We start from the raw sequence: 17,153 nt of genomic DNA on the forward strand, positions 1-17,153 counted from the left end.
GATTTTCAGGCTGGGCAGTCTGGCCCCTCGGGGCATTAACGAAGACCTTCTTTTTACAGGCTTTTTTAAGCAGAAATAGAACATCAACTTCTCGATACATCTGCCAATAGAAGCCTGGTAAATATGTCATATTGGTTATGCATCTCACTTTATGTTTTGGGTGTATAGTGGAGGTCTCTTCCTCCCCTAACTGATTTTTTACACAAATATTAGTCTTTTCACTTAACCATTCTCTCACAGCACGGTTGATCAATATTCACTACTTTGGTGTCCATTTTCCACATATTTTTACATGTTTTTTCCACATGTTTTGGGACCATGTGGTCGCTCTTAACTAACACATCAGTCTATTCTTATACTACACGGTTTTCAGGATTATCTTGTAGCACGTTGATTATTATTTTTCTACACATACACTTATTTCGTTTGGGGATACAGGACATATTCTTGGCCTAGGATTTTACTTTATATTGGTACTTTTTTCCTTTCCTCTTTTCATCCCCCCTTCCGTTTTAGCATAACCTTGGGATTACATCTTACTCATTTTGGCCCCACTTCTTTTCTCTTTGAGGAATAGAAACTTCTTACTTTTATTTCTCCAGGACTAACACTCAGTTGAATAGACCTTGCACCCTGGACCCGTAGAATTGCTCATCTGTCCTTCACATCATTGCATTGGAATTTCATCGGAAATTTTAATAACTCAAGATGCGTGACCCTTCTCCTGCTCCTCTTTTTTGTTTCCCGTTACCATCTTTGACAGAATTGGTCTGATGTTTGTCTTCGTGGTCCTTGATCTAACTTTTAAAGAATTATTACTGTTTGTAATTTTGAAATGGACCTGTAGCGGATTTACTATCTCACACTTGTGTTATTACTATATGAAAGAAATGTTTTTTTGACTTATCTGTACCATCTACGTTCATTATCTGTCACTACGTACCAGGTGTGACGGCTATGGCTTTATGGCAGTGGGGGTCCCCACAGACTGTACCTGAACGAGGGTCCACTCTGTACTTAAAGGTCAACATGATAAACATGTAATTTTAACATCTACATTAATATGCGCCATGTTTGTAATCTTCACGCTCTAGTTATAGTTTATGGATCTTTAGCTCGCCGTTACAGACTTCCGCATGTGTGTTACATGTTTGGAACTACACATACATGTCTGGGTCAGCGTAAAACTTGTAAATACGTGCTTATATACTCTGTTCAGTGGGAATCCATGTTGATATGGGTTGGAGAGGCTATACTCCTATTGACATGCGCCGACTAGAGAGAATTTTGCATTTATGCGCCACACAATGTAAATTCGAACTATCAGTACTATTTAGTGCAAGACCTGCACCAAGGCGCCAAATAGTGAACACTTTGTACCCATACTTCGAATGGTGAGATCTCATGCTTTTTTGTCTTTTCGACTTTAGTCTCACGCGCCGTACTGTGAATACACTGCATCTATAGAATGAGAATTTTCGTATTTAGGCGTCAAATATTGGGCAATATATTCGTCTATATCGGACAACAATATCTTGGGGATAGTGAATGATAATCGGTTATTTTATCTTATGTCTCTTTTTTTTTCTTTTTTTTTTTTTTTTCTTTATTTTATTGGGTTTTTCACTTTTTCTCTCACTGTTTTTTGTTTTCATATTTGTGTTACTGTATATCATATACTTTTCACTGTAACGTATTATTTAATTCGATAGGTAACATGGTGATGGGCTTCTTGCTTATGCCAATTACTATGATGACATCTATGGGATGTGATGTATTGGTTCTTGGCTGGTTAAACCAACCAAATTATTGTTCGACTGTGGCATAGCCACACTTCACCTTTAAATAGATATAATAGTCTTATGTGTTTATCTATCTCCCTAGTAACGACGCATGCGCCCTATTGATTTTGCATTTCCGGGCCCTTTAACATAAGGGTTTATACTGTGTGACTGACTTTCTCCTGCACATGCGCCCAAACACGAACTAGGCGCTCCTTTATACAGCGCTTTTTAAGCGTGCGCATAAAAATATTTTTTGGCGCTGTTCGTGCGCCTAAATACGAATTAGGTGCTCCTTTATACAGCGCGTGCGCATAAAAATATTTCTGGTGCTGTTTGTGTCGCACACGTAATTATAACATCTGACACTTCCGGTGCAGTAACCGGATGTGAACTGAGCAGCCCACAGGTAAGGGGACTCCCACTGCTGTTATAAAAGCCGCCACACCGACTCAGCTGATTGCTCTCCGCTGATGAAGTCACCTTAGGTGACGGAACGCGTGGGGCATCACGACCCCCTGGCTGTCTCTGGTGTTGTTTGGTAAACTACCATGATTTTGTACATACTTAGGTTATATGCAGTGCCTTATTTCTTATGATCATTGTTATGTAGGAAAAGTTTACTACACTGTTGTGTTATTATGCACTTTATGTAGCTGATTCCCTTTGGGAGCTCTTACTGTATATTTATCAACACCAGATAAGATTTGTTGTAGCCAGGGTGGTTTTCTTGGGATGACTCGGACACTTTCTCATCCCATTGAGTCTTGTTTGTGTACTTGTTACACGTTTTAAGTGTTTTTAAACCGGTCAGTGTTTGTCAAAAATTGAATATGTGTAAATAAAGTTTGATATTTTGCTTATAGTTTGGTTGTCTTGACACGCTTTTTTCTTGTATACAATTGTTGGCATTTTGTGTCTATAAAACAACCGGTACATATTGGCTGTGCAGGGCCCACACCCTTCTTTTGTGATTTATGAATTCCTAACAGCATAACACTTAGCAATAATCACAATTAAAGCAATTTCCCATATGTTTGGAAGATGGCTGGAGGAATAGATGGATGTTATCTTCATTTTATAAGTCCAATGGTTTCAAAATTATGTTTTTTACAAAAAGTATTGCAGAAGATGTTTGTCATGGTTATCCAAAGAAACTCTGGCATCAAATGGCTTAGGGAAAGTAAAGTATTTTATTACGTAATGCTGTATGATTTGGCGATGAGCTATGTTTATTTAATTCACAGATGCTTCTACATTTGAGCTGTTCACACGGCAAAGAGAAATGTGTTTCATAAATATGCATTTAAAGAAAAGCTCACACCATGAAAATGTACTATTTTTCATTGACCGCTATCTACCGTATATATAAACATACGAGGATCGAGGGCGTTATAAAGGGCACAGAACTGGAAACAGTTGGCTGTAACCCTGTAGCATTGAGGTATAACCATTGCCGTGGCTTCTATTCACTATAATTGATAGCCATGGCCACTGTGACAGTATCCAACCATCGGTGTAGCAGTCCAGAACAACCCATCCCAGATTATACCCAGGTATAGTTTGGCCTAGACAAGAGTGTACCCCGGGGTATAAAGTAGCCTATGCCAGAGTATGCTTGTATTAGCCTGCATCCACACAATTTAAGTTTATATCACTTTTGCATTGCATTAAAATTGTGTTGATTTACAGGGTTTATAAGCAGAGATGGGCAAATCGATTATAACGATTATAACTTCGGTTAGAATTTCAGGAAAACTTCGATTCATCGCGAGCTACCGGCAGGCTTATGTGATGTCACACAGCCCTATAAAAACAGACCGTCATTTTCAATCTCGGCACATCACACTGCATGTGCTGCCTGTAGCGTCCAGCTGCTTGTACTATACTGTGCTATAGTGATTTTTGCTCCAAGGATGTCCGTTTTGGGGGATCTGTATACCCCAACAAGTAGTTCTTTTTTGTTTCTGAAGTGAATAGGAAGAAATCAGTGTAAATCCACATACTTTCTGTAGTGATTTCTGCTCCAATCCCAGGGTGTCCATTTGGAGGATCTGTATACCCCAAATAGCAGTTCTTTTTTCTTTCTTAAGTGAATACGAAAAAATCTGTGTTAAATCCACATACTTTCTGTAGTGATTCATGCTCCAATTCCAGGGTGTCCGTTTTGGGGGATCTGTTTATCCCAAATAGCAGTACTTTTTTGTTTCTGAAGTGAATAGGAAGATATCAGTGTGAAATCCACATACTTTCTGTAGTGATACCTGCTCCAATCCCAGGGTGTCCATTTTGGGGGATCTGTATAGAGTACCCCAAATAGCAGTTCTTTTTTGTTTCTGAAGTAAATACGTAGAAATCAGTATGAAATCCACATACTTTCTGTAGTGATTCATGCTCCAATCCCAGTGTGTCCGTTTTGGGGGATCTGTATACCCCAAATAGCAGGTTTTTTTTGTTTCTGAAGTGAATAGGAAGAAATCATTGTGAAATCCACATAATTTCTGTAGTGATTTCTGCTCCAATCCCCGGGTGTCCATTTTGGGGCATCTGTATAGCCCAAATAGCAGTTCTTTTTTGTTTCTGAAGTGAATATGTAGAAATCTGTGTGAAATCCACTTACTTTCTGTATTCATTTCTGCTCCAATCCCAGGGTGTTTGTTTTGGGGGATCTGTATATCCCAAATAGCAGTTCTTTTTGTTTCTAAAGTGAATAGGAAGAAATCAGAGTGAAATCCACATACTTTTTGTAGTAATTTCTGATCCTTTGCCTGGGTGTCAGTTCTTGTGCTTCTGTATACCACAAATTAAAATTTTTTTGTTGTAGATAAGTGTCAAATCAACATTTCAGACAGTCAAGGCTCCAGCACCTCTGCTGAAGGGAACTGTTTGTATTTGACATCATCTCCCGGTCCAGATGCTCCTACTCCCCGCTTTGCATGGTTCCAGGAGTCATTGAAAGAGCCAATTACAAAGAGACAACTGTATGCATCCAACCATCGTAAGTTACAGAAGCTGACCATGCTCTTATCCAAGTTGTTGGTACTGCAGTCCCTCCCTTTCCAAGTTGCGGACTCTGCATCTTTTAGAGAACTAATGGCTTGAGCTGAACCGAGGTGAAGAGTTCCAAGCCGCAATTTGTTTTTCCAAAAAGGCACTGCCAGCCCATCACAAATATGTAGAACAGAAGGTGGACCAGTCCTTGAGCTTATCGGTTTCTTCCAAAATGCAGGGCAGCGCGGAAGTGAGGAGCTGTAACTATGGTCAGGGCCAGTACATGTCCTTTACGGCCCACTCGGTGAATGTGCCTCCCGCCCAGCCACACCAACAACTTGAACAAGAGACGCCGCTTTCTCCTCCACATTGTCAAACTGCTGCTCCTGCGCCAGTGTCTGCCTCCTCCTTCTCCACCACCACCACCTCAGCCTCCACAAGTCTAATTGCAGCTCTATAATACCACATGTGCAGGGCACAGCGGTGTCACGCAGTTCTACACCTGGTTTGCCTGGGTGAGCGAAGTCACACAGGGGAGGAACTGCTCCCCGTCATGCAACAAGAAATCAATCTGTGGCTTTCTCCGCTACAACTCAAAATTGGAACCATGGTGACAGACAATGGGAGAAACATGGTTTCCGCGCTGCACCGAGGAGGGATGGCCCATGCACCCTGCATGGCGCACGTGTTCAATCTGGTTGTCAACAGGTTCCTGAAGTTTTAAAACCCATCTGTAAGACATTCTAAAAATGGCCAGGAAACTGTACATGCACTTCAGCCATTCTTACAAAGCCAAGCACACCCTCCTGAAGTTGCAGCATCAGAACGGCCTCCCCAACATAGTCTGATATACAATGTTTACACCCGTTGGAATTCCAGCCTCCATATGTATGAACAGAGAAAAAATGATTTTTTGATGATGCAAGCGAACCGGAGTACTCCCCTGTGTAACTTTGATGTCAGCCACTGGCAGCTAATGACTGACACTTGCCGTTTGCAAGACCCTCAGAGTCACTTGCACAGATGGCCCGCAGCATGCTGCTTTGCCGAACTAGTGATAGCAGAATAGTCAACATCCGGCATAGGGATGACTTTTGTCTCTCCACCCTCTTGGACCCTCGCTAGCAGTCAATAATAGGTGACTTTTTTCCAGCTGCCGAGAGGGAGGAACAACTGCCGTACTATAGAGAAATACTGAAAAGACAGTTGGCCGCTGCCTTTGTGCGCCGTTGTCCATCCTCTGTCAGGTCTGACCGAGGGATTCCTGGCAGTGATTGCTCACGTACTATGGCCACGGCTGCTGTGGGGAGATGGGGGGTAGGAGCAGTACCAGCTCCATCGGCAGCAGCTTAAGTCTGGAGTCCTTAATGAGCAGCTTCCTTCACCTGCCTAGTGAGGAGGGTAGCCAGCAGCAGCAGGACATGGAGCAGACCCTGCACCAGCATGTGGTGGCCTTCTTGGACAGCACTTTAACACCCCAGGTAGAGGATCCCATGGACTACTGGGCATCCAAACTTGATGTATGGCCACAACTTGCGTAGTTTGCAGTAGAGACGCTGTCCTGCCCAGCTATTAGTGTGGCATCAGAGCGAGTGTTCAGTGTGGCGGGGGCCATCGTTATCCCAAGGAGAACCCATCTGCCTCCTACCATCTTTACCAGGGACTGGAATTGTCTGCCACCTCCACACTCTATTGTTGTGCCACTCTGTGGCTGCCACCTCCACACTCTATTATTGTGCCACTCTGTGGGCTCCTGCTGCTACTGCTTCTGCTGCCGCCACTTCCACACTTTATCATTGTGCCACTCTGTCTTACTGAGTTGCCGCATCCTCCACACTCTATCATTGTGCCACTCTGTGGGCTCCTGCTGCTGCTGATGCCACTTCCACACTCTATTATCGTATCACTCTGTGGCCTACCAGGTTGCTGCCACCTCCACATTCTATCATTGTGCCACTCTGTGGGCTTCTGCTGCTGCTGACACCACCTCCACAGTATATCATTGTGCCACTCTGTGGGCTCCTGCTGCTACCGCCACCTCGAAACTCTATCATTGTGCTACTCTGCGGGCTCCTGCTGCTGCTGACGCTTCCTCCAGACTATATCATTGTGCCACTCTGTGGGCTGCTGCTTCTGTTGCTGCCACCTCCACACTCTGTCATTGTGCCACTCTGTGGGCTCCTGCTGCTGACACCACCTCCACACTATATCATTATGCCACTCTGTGGGCTGCTGCTGCTTCTGCTGCTACCACCTCCACACTCTATCATTGTGCCACCCTTAGGCTTTCCACCTTGCTGCCAGCTCCACACTGTCATTGTGCCACTTTGCGGCCTACTCATGCTGCTGCCGCTGTCTCCTGGTACACCCTGTGATTTCCATAATGCTGTTTTCACCCTCCACCTGTCAGGCATGGCTCTGCTATTCCCCATCTAGTTTGCCTTGCCCTTAAGTTTGCCCTCAGTTAAGATGGTGGATGTTGTCTCAACCGGGTACCATCTTACTTCCTGTTTGGTATATATTTCCTGTCCTGCTCAGTAGACATTGCTTGAATATTGTGTTTAGCTCCTGCTTGGACAGTCCTCTTGCTTGGAACTCCTTCTCCGGATTGTTCCTCTCTTCTGCTTGCTGAACTACTGTTCCCAGATTGTTCTCCTGGCTTTTGCAAGTTCTGATTACCTGCTTGTTGTTACCTGCTCGCTGCACCTCCTGTGTCCATCTTTGGTGCTTCCAGTGTCCTGTCTAGTCTCTGCAATATAGTCCCAGCAATATATCACCAGTATCATGACACCAGTATCATACCCTTCATTTCATCTGATGAATGAAATGGAGGGCAAAATGATCAGTGACGTCACTGCAGAATTACTGCCGACACCCTCTGTACTCTTTTGGGGAGTTTCTAAACGTAGCCGCGTTTAATAGAACAGGTTCTGTTGTGTATCTATGGAATCATCTGATGTCAGTGTAAAAAGAGTGCACTCTTTGATGTTATAGTGGGATCTTGGCCCTCAGCTCAGTGCTTTCGAGCTGGCACAGACGTTACCTTGTCAGGCTACGACACAATTTTTATTCAATACAACACTTTGACCACCCACGCCTTTCGTGCGTTTGAATATTTGATACGATGTCTTAGATATTGTTGTTCTCTGCCACTATCCAATATATTGGTAATGGAAGCTTGAACTCTTGACACATTTTTATTGTGATCAACAATGGCCAGCTGTGTTCTAGCCACCAAAGAATCAAAGATGAAATTAACTCTCTGGCATAGGTATTTCAAAACACTTGCATGAAAGACCTCTGAATCTCCTGAGTGTCAAAAATTAGACAGGCGTCTAATGTCTCTCTCTGCACAGGTTTTAACAACGGAAATACATTTTTCATGGGCAGTCCTCCTGAAGCCATTTAGTTGATGTAGGCAATGGCGGATGGCTGCACTGATGGTATAGTTCCCTATCAGACCACTGATGTTTGTTTATTACATGGTGGCAGACTGATATCCACTTTTCCACAAGTAGGTCAGGATTGCCTTTGCTATTTCTTGCGCTCCACTAAAAGTGATTTTTTTACTTGACCAATCCAAGGAGAAATGCTTGAATGAGACCAGACTTTAGAAACAGCCAGCAATATTTAAGCCACTGATTTTGCCAACTGCCAGACGTCATATTCGTGTCTGGCACTTCGTGTCGTGATTGTACTTTTCATGCATCGGTTTTCTAATTCCAATGTGACGATCAGTTGCAATTATCCCCACGCGAACACCTAGTTCCATCAAAGAAATCAAAGTATTTTCAAAAGCTATTTTCTCAAAAGCAACAGATGTCACGGGTGGAATCAATTGTTCCACTGTAAAACCAATTATTTGTTTACTCTTTACTTCCATCATTGTGTAGATGTTATATTTGGCCGAAAATCAGCTTGTCCAAAAGTCAGCATGTCCATCTCCTGCCACACAAATTGGTTGGTTACCAAAAGATAAAATTATTTTTTTCTACTGCTCCAACTAGTAATTGTGAATCGGTGGAAATAAATATTTTCCCTGATGTTCATAGTAAGTTGTATGGGATATGCAGAGTAAGTTTACTACTTGGAAAAAATTTGATATTCTGAGAAAATTGCAGCCACTCATTAATATACTGGAAGAAATCAGAATATTGCCCGCAGGTAAAGATTTTATTCTTGGCTGGCTATGCAAGATGGTTTTGATGTGTCCACTGTTACATCCGACATTCACAATAATTAGACTCCTCCTTCTCCGAAAATGTGTGAGTTTGTCATGACATTTTTTCCGATACGGACAAGTAATTAGGGCAATTAGTTTTTTTAATGAACTTTTGAAGACAATGGGGCACATTTACTAAGTTCGAATTGGAATGCATAAAAAGTGCGTCCCTCCGACTAGAATGGGATATGCGCCCATTCACTAATTGTGTCGCACGCGTGATAAATGTGGCGCATGAGTTGCGCCACAAAATTTATGCATAAATAGTGCACAGCGAGGCTAATTGCACAGCTGGTATCTATCATGGCTGCGCGTCCTGAGCAGTCCACAGCAGCACCAGATGCTCCCATTGCCATTTTTCTGGATCTACTCCGGCAGCAGTGTCCCCAGGTGTACGACAATGCCATCCGCAGAGCACGGGAGATGGAGGCGGCGAATCGGCAAGCCCCCCCCAACATCTGTGGCCCCAGCATCTGCTGCTCCGTCCGCTGCTCCGTCCGCTGCTCCTGGGGATCACAGACCACCAGCTGCCGGAGATATGGATACTGGGGGCTCTGGTGCTGAAGATGAGGAGGACCCTGGCCGAGCAAAGAAGGCACGTTTCACGGAACGTGAAACGGAAATATTGGTTGAGGAGGTATTGTGACATTTTTTTTACTTATTTATACTGTTGGTGTTCTGTTCTACTCTTTACCCACCGTTGCAGAGTGTTTTTAATGAAGTTTTTTTTTTTTTTTTTGTGGCTTTTGTCTTTTCAAGGTTACCCAAAATTATGAGCACCTTTTTGGAAGGCTGGCCGATTCAATTCCCCTGTCAGCCAAACACCACATTTGGCAGGGGATCACAGTGCGGATCAATGGCCTAGGTAAAAATTGCATTTTGAATAGTATTTGAATTTTTTTATGGTCACTTGGATTGTAAATCTTGAAGGGGAGTGGCCTTTGTATAATGTTTTTTTTTTTTTTTCTTTTGTTTTCAACTTTGCAGGAGTGGAATATCGTTCAGTTCCTGAGGTCCGCAAGAAGTGGTACGACTGCAGGAGGAGGCTGAAGGCAAAGCTAGCGAAGCACAAAGAGTCAGCCCGGAGGACGGGTGGTGGCCCTAGTGTGGCCATGCGGATGTCGTGGGTGGAGCAGAAGATTAACCAAACTATACACCCCGATCAAACTGAAGGGATCGGGGATTTTGACACGGATAATCTTGATGTTGGTATGTACGTTTTATTTTATGTCTCTAATACTAATGTTTGGTTTCACTTTCCATAAATATTTTGCAATCCTTTTTGGAAGCGGCTACTGGGGCGTGGAGTAGCCAGACATGAGGCTACACATTGCGGCTACTCCACGCCCCAGTAGCCTCTTTACTCCTCCTAACCTGACATCATCGGCACGTAGCTCCTCGTGGCTGCGCGCCCTTGTCCGATAAGCCGGAGTACTCCGCATGCGCAGTAGCTTTGGCTTTGTTCCCAAGATTGCACAGCCACGTGCCTGCGCTCTGCATAGTCTACCTATGCAGAGTGCAGGCATTGTCATATCTGAAGGTTCGTGGCACGGGACAGGTGTGTCTGCTATGCTCACCAACTAATACCAACAACGATGCCACTGCCACCAATGTATTTTATGGGATTAGGCATATATGTTTGCCTGCCCCCCCCCCCCGGGCAACGAGCAAGGGCCCCCCTGCCCCCCCTTTTATTTTCACACCCCCCTCCTCCTTCTCTTTGTCTTACAGGACCGGGCCTGCTGTGGAGTACTTTGGATTCGGTGGACTCCAGCGAAGACCTGTAAATAAATTTTGATTAAAATGGCTGACGAGGGTGTGTCTGGTTTTCTTTCTAAAAAATTTATTTTTACAATGATGTGTTTGTCATTCTGTATAATTAGCCATAGTAGTGGTGCTGTTTAGTTGACAGTGCTCATTACTAAGGCCTGAACTTACTGTAAAATGGTCATTTTTGTTTTGGCCAAATTTACAGTAACGCAGATTAAATTACCCCGGTACCCACCGCCACCAGGGGTGCCGGGAAGAGCCAGGTACAAAGCAGCACCTGACCATCGAAAGATGGTCAGGTGCTGGGGCGGCTGCAGGCTGTTATTGTTGCGCTGGAATAGCCCCCTAACAGTGGGCTATCCCAGATCAGTAATGGCAGGCTGCTGCTGCTTTTTGTATCTTGCTGGTTTTAAAAATTGGGGGGAATCCACGTCATTTTTTTTTCTTTAAAATTTTATATATTGATGTGGGGCTCACCCGATTTTTAACATCAGCCAGATACAAAAAAGCAGCAGCAGCCTGCCATTACTGATCTGGGATAGCCCTCTGTTAGGGGGCTATTCCAGCGCAACAATAACAGCCTGCAGCCGCCCCAGAACCTGACCATCTTTAGATGGTCAGGTGCTGGCTTGTACCTGGCTCTTCCCGGCACCCCTGGTGGCGGTGGGTACCGGGGTAATTTAATCTGTGTTACTGTAAATTTGGCCAAAACAAAAATGGCCATTTTACAGTAAGTTCAGGTTTTAGTCATGAGCACTGTCAACTAAACAGCACCACTACTATGGCTAATTATACAGAATGACACAAACACATCATTGTATAAATATATTTTATTGAAAAAAAGCCAGACACACCCTCGTCAGCCATTTTAATCAATATTTATTAACAGGTCCTCGTCGGAGTCCACTGAATCCAAAGTAGTCCACAGCAGGCCCGGTCCTTGAAGACAACAAAAAACACACACAAAAACAAGGGGGTAAGGGGCCATGCTCGTGCACTAGGGGGCTAGTGGCCATGCTTGTTGCCCAGGGGGCTGGTGGCCATGCTCATTGCCTAAAGGGTTGTGGAACATATATGTCTAATCATATAAAATACATTGCCAGCAGTGTAATTGTTCATAGTATAAGTTGGTGAGCATAGCTAGGTTGAAATTATAATTACTGTGCCTATAGGATACAATGGTGGCAGTGGGAATCGTGTTTGGTATTAGTTGAGCATAGCATACTGCCCTGTCCCGTGCCCCAAACCTTCACATAAGAGGGTGGGCACATATGAGGAGCTGCGCACCGATGATGTCAGGTTAGGAGGAGCAGTGAGGCTACTGGGGCGTGGAGTAGCCATGACATCTTGCCTCATGTCCGGCTACTCCACGCCCCAGTAGCCGCTTATCAAAAAATACAGAATAGGGCCATAAAGATTTTAAAATAAAAATCCTGCACGTGAGGATTAGCTCGAAAAAGTGCTTTCAACATGTACTATACATCCACCTACCACCTGTTCTACCTTTCTAGGTAGATTCGTGGTGGTAGCTTCCATTTAAGTGTGGCTATCATTTTTAATTTAAGGTTACAGCACTCTATAGTTTTTGAATTGTAATTTACTTTGTTTTATCAACAGGGAGGGCTGCTCCACCCGCGGCACCGCAGGCTGCACCACCACCAGCAAATGAGGCTGCACCCAGACCTCCATGTGCTTCGCCAGCCACTCCTCCTGCAGCCGTATCACTTGGTGGGTCCAGTGGGGATGAGGCTCCTGAAGCTGTGCCCGCTGAAGATAGGCCCATCACACTTGGCATATTTTCCAACTATATGGATAAAAGCCTGGAAGCGATGGCCCTAATTCAGCGGGAACTCCGAAGGCATGGCCGGATGATGGAGGAGGGGTTCCAGCTTATTAGTGGAGATTTAAGAGCTCTCATCAATATTCTGGGACTCCTCATCCACCAAGGAACTGCGGCTCAGGGGGGGAGTGTGAGTGTCCCTCCATTCTCCCCACCCCAGGTCCCCACTGGGGTGACACAGGCCAGCCCTGCCCCCGAATCCCAGATTCAGCTTCCAACTGATCAGGATTCGGGGTGCAGTTGCGCACCATCGCTGGCAGGTGCACTGGATCCCTCTCCAGTGGCCTTGGGCCCTTCCCCTGAAGCCACGTTCCTACTTTCGGTCAAGGAGGAACTTAGATCCTCGGCTTCAAATCCACCGGGCACATCTGGGAGTTCTGTGGTGACGCGGCGGCAGGCAAAAAGGGGGAAGGGGCCTGTCCGTCGTTCATCACGTTCTTCCAAACCGTAATTTTCTTTTTGGTGTTTTTTTTTTTTTACTTTATTTATTTTGGTTTACTTGATTTTGATCAAAAATGACAAATTTTTGAACTACTTTGTCTTCCTCTGAGCTGAAATTATTTTTCTAAAGAATGAAAAGCATGGATCCAATTTGACATTGCATTTACTTTAATGCAATTCTAAATATACAGACATTAAGGTATAAAAAAAAAAAAACTGGTAACTGGCAGATCACTTTAAAAGTAAATCTCAGTGATTTGCCTGCGCCTTAGTTGTCCCGCTCTATTGGTGGGTTGAGCAGACACATCCCCCTGATGCTCTATATGCTCAGTTAAATCTGTTGCAAGGTCAATTTGTAGCCTGTTGGCTGTCGCAATGTTGTGTAACATGCAACAGGCTATAATGACCTTGCACACAATGGGGAGTTTGTAGAGCATAGCCCCCCCTGAAAAATCCAGGCAGTGGAACCGACTCTTGAGAATTCCAAAGGTCCTCTCAATGGCACTTCGGGTTCTTCGATGTGCTCGGTTGAAGCTCCTCTCCTTAGGGGTACTTGGTCGCAAATATGGTGTCATCAACCATGGCAATAATTTGTAGCCATTATCACCTAAAAACAGGACAAAGTAAAGCTAATTAGATTAATTTCAAAAATGAGGTAGCATTCACACAAACATCTGCCTGCCGGGCGGCCATGTGCTCCGTGTAATGGAGAGGAGGAGGGGTGACCGCTCTCCATAGCAATGCATGGGGGCTGCCCGTAACACAGGGAAACATTGGACATGTGTTAGCTTACCCCCCCACCCCCCACCCATGTACGGTGTTGCACGTGTGCTGCACCATATTGCTCTGTGCGGCCATTGCCATCTATGGGGACATATGTATGGCCGTAAGTTTGCAGCTGTACATATGTCCCCCATACAGTAGTGTGAATGGAGCCTTAGTCCGAGCTTAGACTGACATTTTTGGATTATCCTCACAATATCCGTTTTTTGCTTGGAATCTGCTTGGTTTATCAGTGACAATAATGCAAGTTATTTGCAGTCTGTTTTTTTGGGGATGTCTTCTTTTTCCACAATATTTTTAACAAAACATGATGGTAGTTAAAGGGGTTTTCCAACAAACGAAAGTTAAGCCGTATCCATGAGATAGTGCCTAACTTCATGATCAGTGCTGAGACCCCCACAGACTGCAAAAATGACTAATGGAGCAGATGGCCGTGCATGCCCATTCAGCTCCATTAATCTCTATGGAGCTGACAGAGATTGGTGAGCGCTGTGCTCGGCAAGATCACTCACCTCCATAGAGATTAATTAAGCAAAACAGTCATGTTCAGCCATCTGCTCCATTAGTCTGACTGAGCGGCGAGGGCTCCATTGTTTATGCAATCTGTGGGGGTCTCGGCACTGATCAGGGAGTTAGGTCCTATCCAGTGGATAGGGCTAAACTTTATTTTGTGGGAAAACCCCTTTAGATTGTGAGGTTTACCAGTTCAGTCACATGTCCATGGACAAAGTAGGTGTTTGTAACTGATACCCCTCAGTATGTATTTGTAAATTAGGCTTAACCCCACACTTTTTTTCCTTTGTTCACTCTCTCTTAACGCCGGTTTCATCCAATTAATTTCATATGCTGAGAATGTGTTTTGTTTGAATTATTTTGCTGTTGTTTTTTTTTTTTTTTTTTCATTTGTGTGTGTTAACTTTTTAGTTAACATTGTGTAAACTTTTGATTAAAAAAGGCAATACTGTAAACAATACTCTTCTCAGTTTATGAAAACCATAATTAAAGACAGACCTTATGGAGCATGACCACATTTTAAGTGTTTAGTAATTGAAAGAGCATTCACATTCACTTACCAAGCAGAAAGGCGTCCCCGTACAATTCACTCTGGAGCCGGCGATTGAGGCTACAGTGCTCAAAGATAAATGAATCGTGTGTCGAGCCAGGATACTTTGCGACCACATTAGTTATGATGTTATTGGGGTCCACGGTGACCTGGACATTAATAGATCGAAACATTTTTCGATTGCGGTACTGATATTCATCGGCCGCAGGAGGCACCAACGCCACATGTGTGCAGTCTATTAGCCCGATCACGTTGGGCATCCCCGCTACTTGCTCAAACTCTGCTTGCGTCCTCCGGATGGCATCAGCAGTTTTGGGGAAGGAGATGTACTGTGTACAGAGCTTAAACAGCTCATCCACTACCTCGTGGAAAAAACGGCTGAAGGTTGGTTGCGAAAAACCAAAACGCTCAGCAATGCAGTGCTGGAAGGACGCGTTAGCCATATAATAGATGGCCGAGACCATCTTGGTGAGTCCAGGCACTGCATGTGACCGTCCGATTTTAGCCCCGATAGCTACTTCAAGCTTCTCATAGAGGCTTAGGATTGAAGCTCTATCCAGCCGAAACTGCTGATACACCTCCGCGTCCGTAAAATCTGAAAATGACACACGAGGACGGAACACTCGAGGACGCCTCCTCTGCCTCCGTCTGCGCTGTCTAGCCATGATCCTGTCATTTTCAATGGCCACGTAGAGGATCGGAAGCATATCCATTGTCCTAGAATAAAGAATATGGAATATTAATTTTTTTATGCTCATATTGTCAGATTGGTCAGATAAGGTATGTTACTTTGTGAGTAATTTTAACTTACACTACAAATTTGTTTAATCCCAATTTGTGGTAAATACTAAACACATTTTTAGTTTTTCCTGGGCCTCTCTTTTTGAAATTTTTAAAAATTTGCATTTTAAAGTGTGACTTACCTTTGCAAATGCTTTTTTGACGAGTGTTTGTCTTCTTATTACCACCAATCTCCACTCCTGTTTTACAAATTGTATTGTTATTTTTTCCCAAATCAAGCCTTTTTTGTAAATTATATTTGAACATTTACTTACCTTTTAGCCAAATGTCAATGGATTTAGTTTGCTCGATCAACAGTCAACTTTTCAAATCTCCTTCAGAACCCTCGACTCCTAACTCTCTCCATTTTTTTTTTTTTTTTTTGGAAACCATTTTATATTTTTTCCCTAAATTGTGTCGCACACACCTTTACCTTGTTTCAACAAGCGTAACGGCAATCAGTTTACTCATGCAACACTTTTGTGTCGCGGTTTGAATAGTGTCGCACGTCTATTTTGAGTCTCCGTGCTCAAATATGCGCGCCCCCGTTTGTGACGCACGCTATTTAAATTGTGGCGCACGCCAGATTGTGTCGCGTGCTTCCGCCATTTTTCTGCTTGTAGCCTTGAATTTGTGGCGCATGCACGGCAGATTGTGGTGCGAAAAATAGGAAATCTGACGCCAGCAGCAGCGTCATAAATAGAAGCCACACCTGCATCTACAGCAGATACCGTGCACAGCAGCCAGGGAACAATACTCAGAATTGTAAGTACCAAAAACGACACAAAATACACCAAAAACAAGGCAAAAAGAGTGGAAAAAGCCCAAAAAGAGAGATAAGAAGGGTGGATATCCAGGGGAATGTAAAGGACAGTGAAGAAACACAAGCTAATGGCACAGCACATGTTGCAGGGGGATCGCATCGTCAGAATTACATGAGCTTAACATCATAACTTCTAATCCCTTCATGTAGATCTATATTGTCGTGAACGAGGAGGGAACAACCTTTCGAAAAGCAACATGGCCACATCCTCAGGTAAACCGCTCAATACATTTTATATAACTCCAAAAAAAAAACCAAGAAATGCAATGTTCACACAGAGTTTTCAATTATGGTGTTTCATATTCAAAATCACATTATTACCTAAAAGAAAATGTCAAAATGATTTTTTCAGCAAAAAAGGTTGATATGTGTCATCACCAAAATATAAACATTTACATCAAAGTATAAGGTCATGGGCGCATGCGTCACTAGCTACGCTTTGAAGTGCATTGCTAGCGCAATGGGGGCGCACCCTGGGCTGGACACATTTTCATATGCATTGAAAGGCATCTACTGGTTAAGCAATCACATGCGTTACACTGGACACACTAATGGTTTTTTTTTAGTGAGGCCCAAAACCATGCACTTTTAAACGCAGGACTAGCGCTGTCCAACTGCACCGTGTGATTCCGTTTTTGGGCAATACACATGCATTTAGT

At 43.9% G+C, this 17,153-nt stretch overlaps 1 protein-coding gene across 1 annotated transcript; it reads right to left on the reverse strand.

Moving 5' to 3' along the window:
• Positions 1-13,281: 13,281 nt before the first annotated feature.
• On the reverse strand, positions 13,282-15,604 carry LOC140070205 (putative nuclease HARBI1). The gene is made up of 2 exons (XM_072116554.1): positions 14,902-15,604; positions 13,282-13,652 (listed from the first exon to the last, which is right to left on the reverse strand). The coding sequence occupies exons 1-2, from the start codon at positions 15,602-15,604 to the stop codon at positions 13,282-13,284; spliced, it is 1,074 nt and encodes a 357-aa protein (XP_071972655.1).
• Positions 15,605-17,153: the final 1,549 nt, after the last annotated feature.

Source organism: Engystomops pustulosus, chromosome 7 (assembly GCF_040894005.1).
Source record: "Engystomops pustulosus chromosome 7, aEngPut4.maternal, whole genome shotgun sequence".
Taxonomy (NCBI): domain Eukaryota; kingdom Metazoa; phylum Chordata; class Amphibia; order Anura; family Leptodactylidae; genus Engystomops; species Engystomops pustulosus.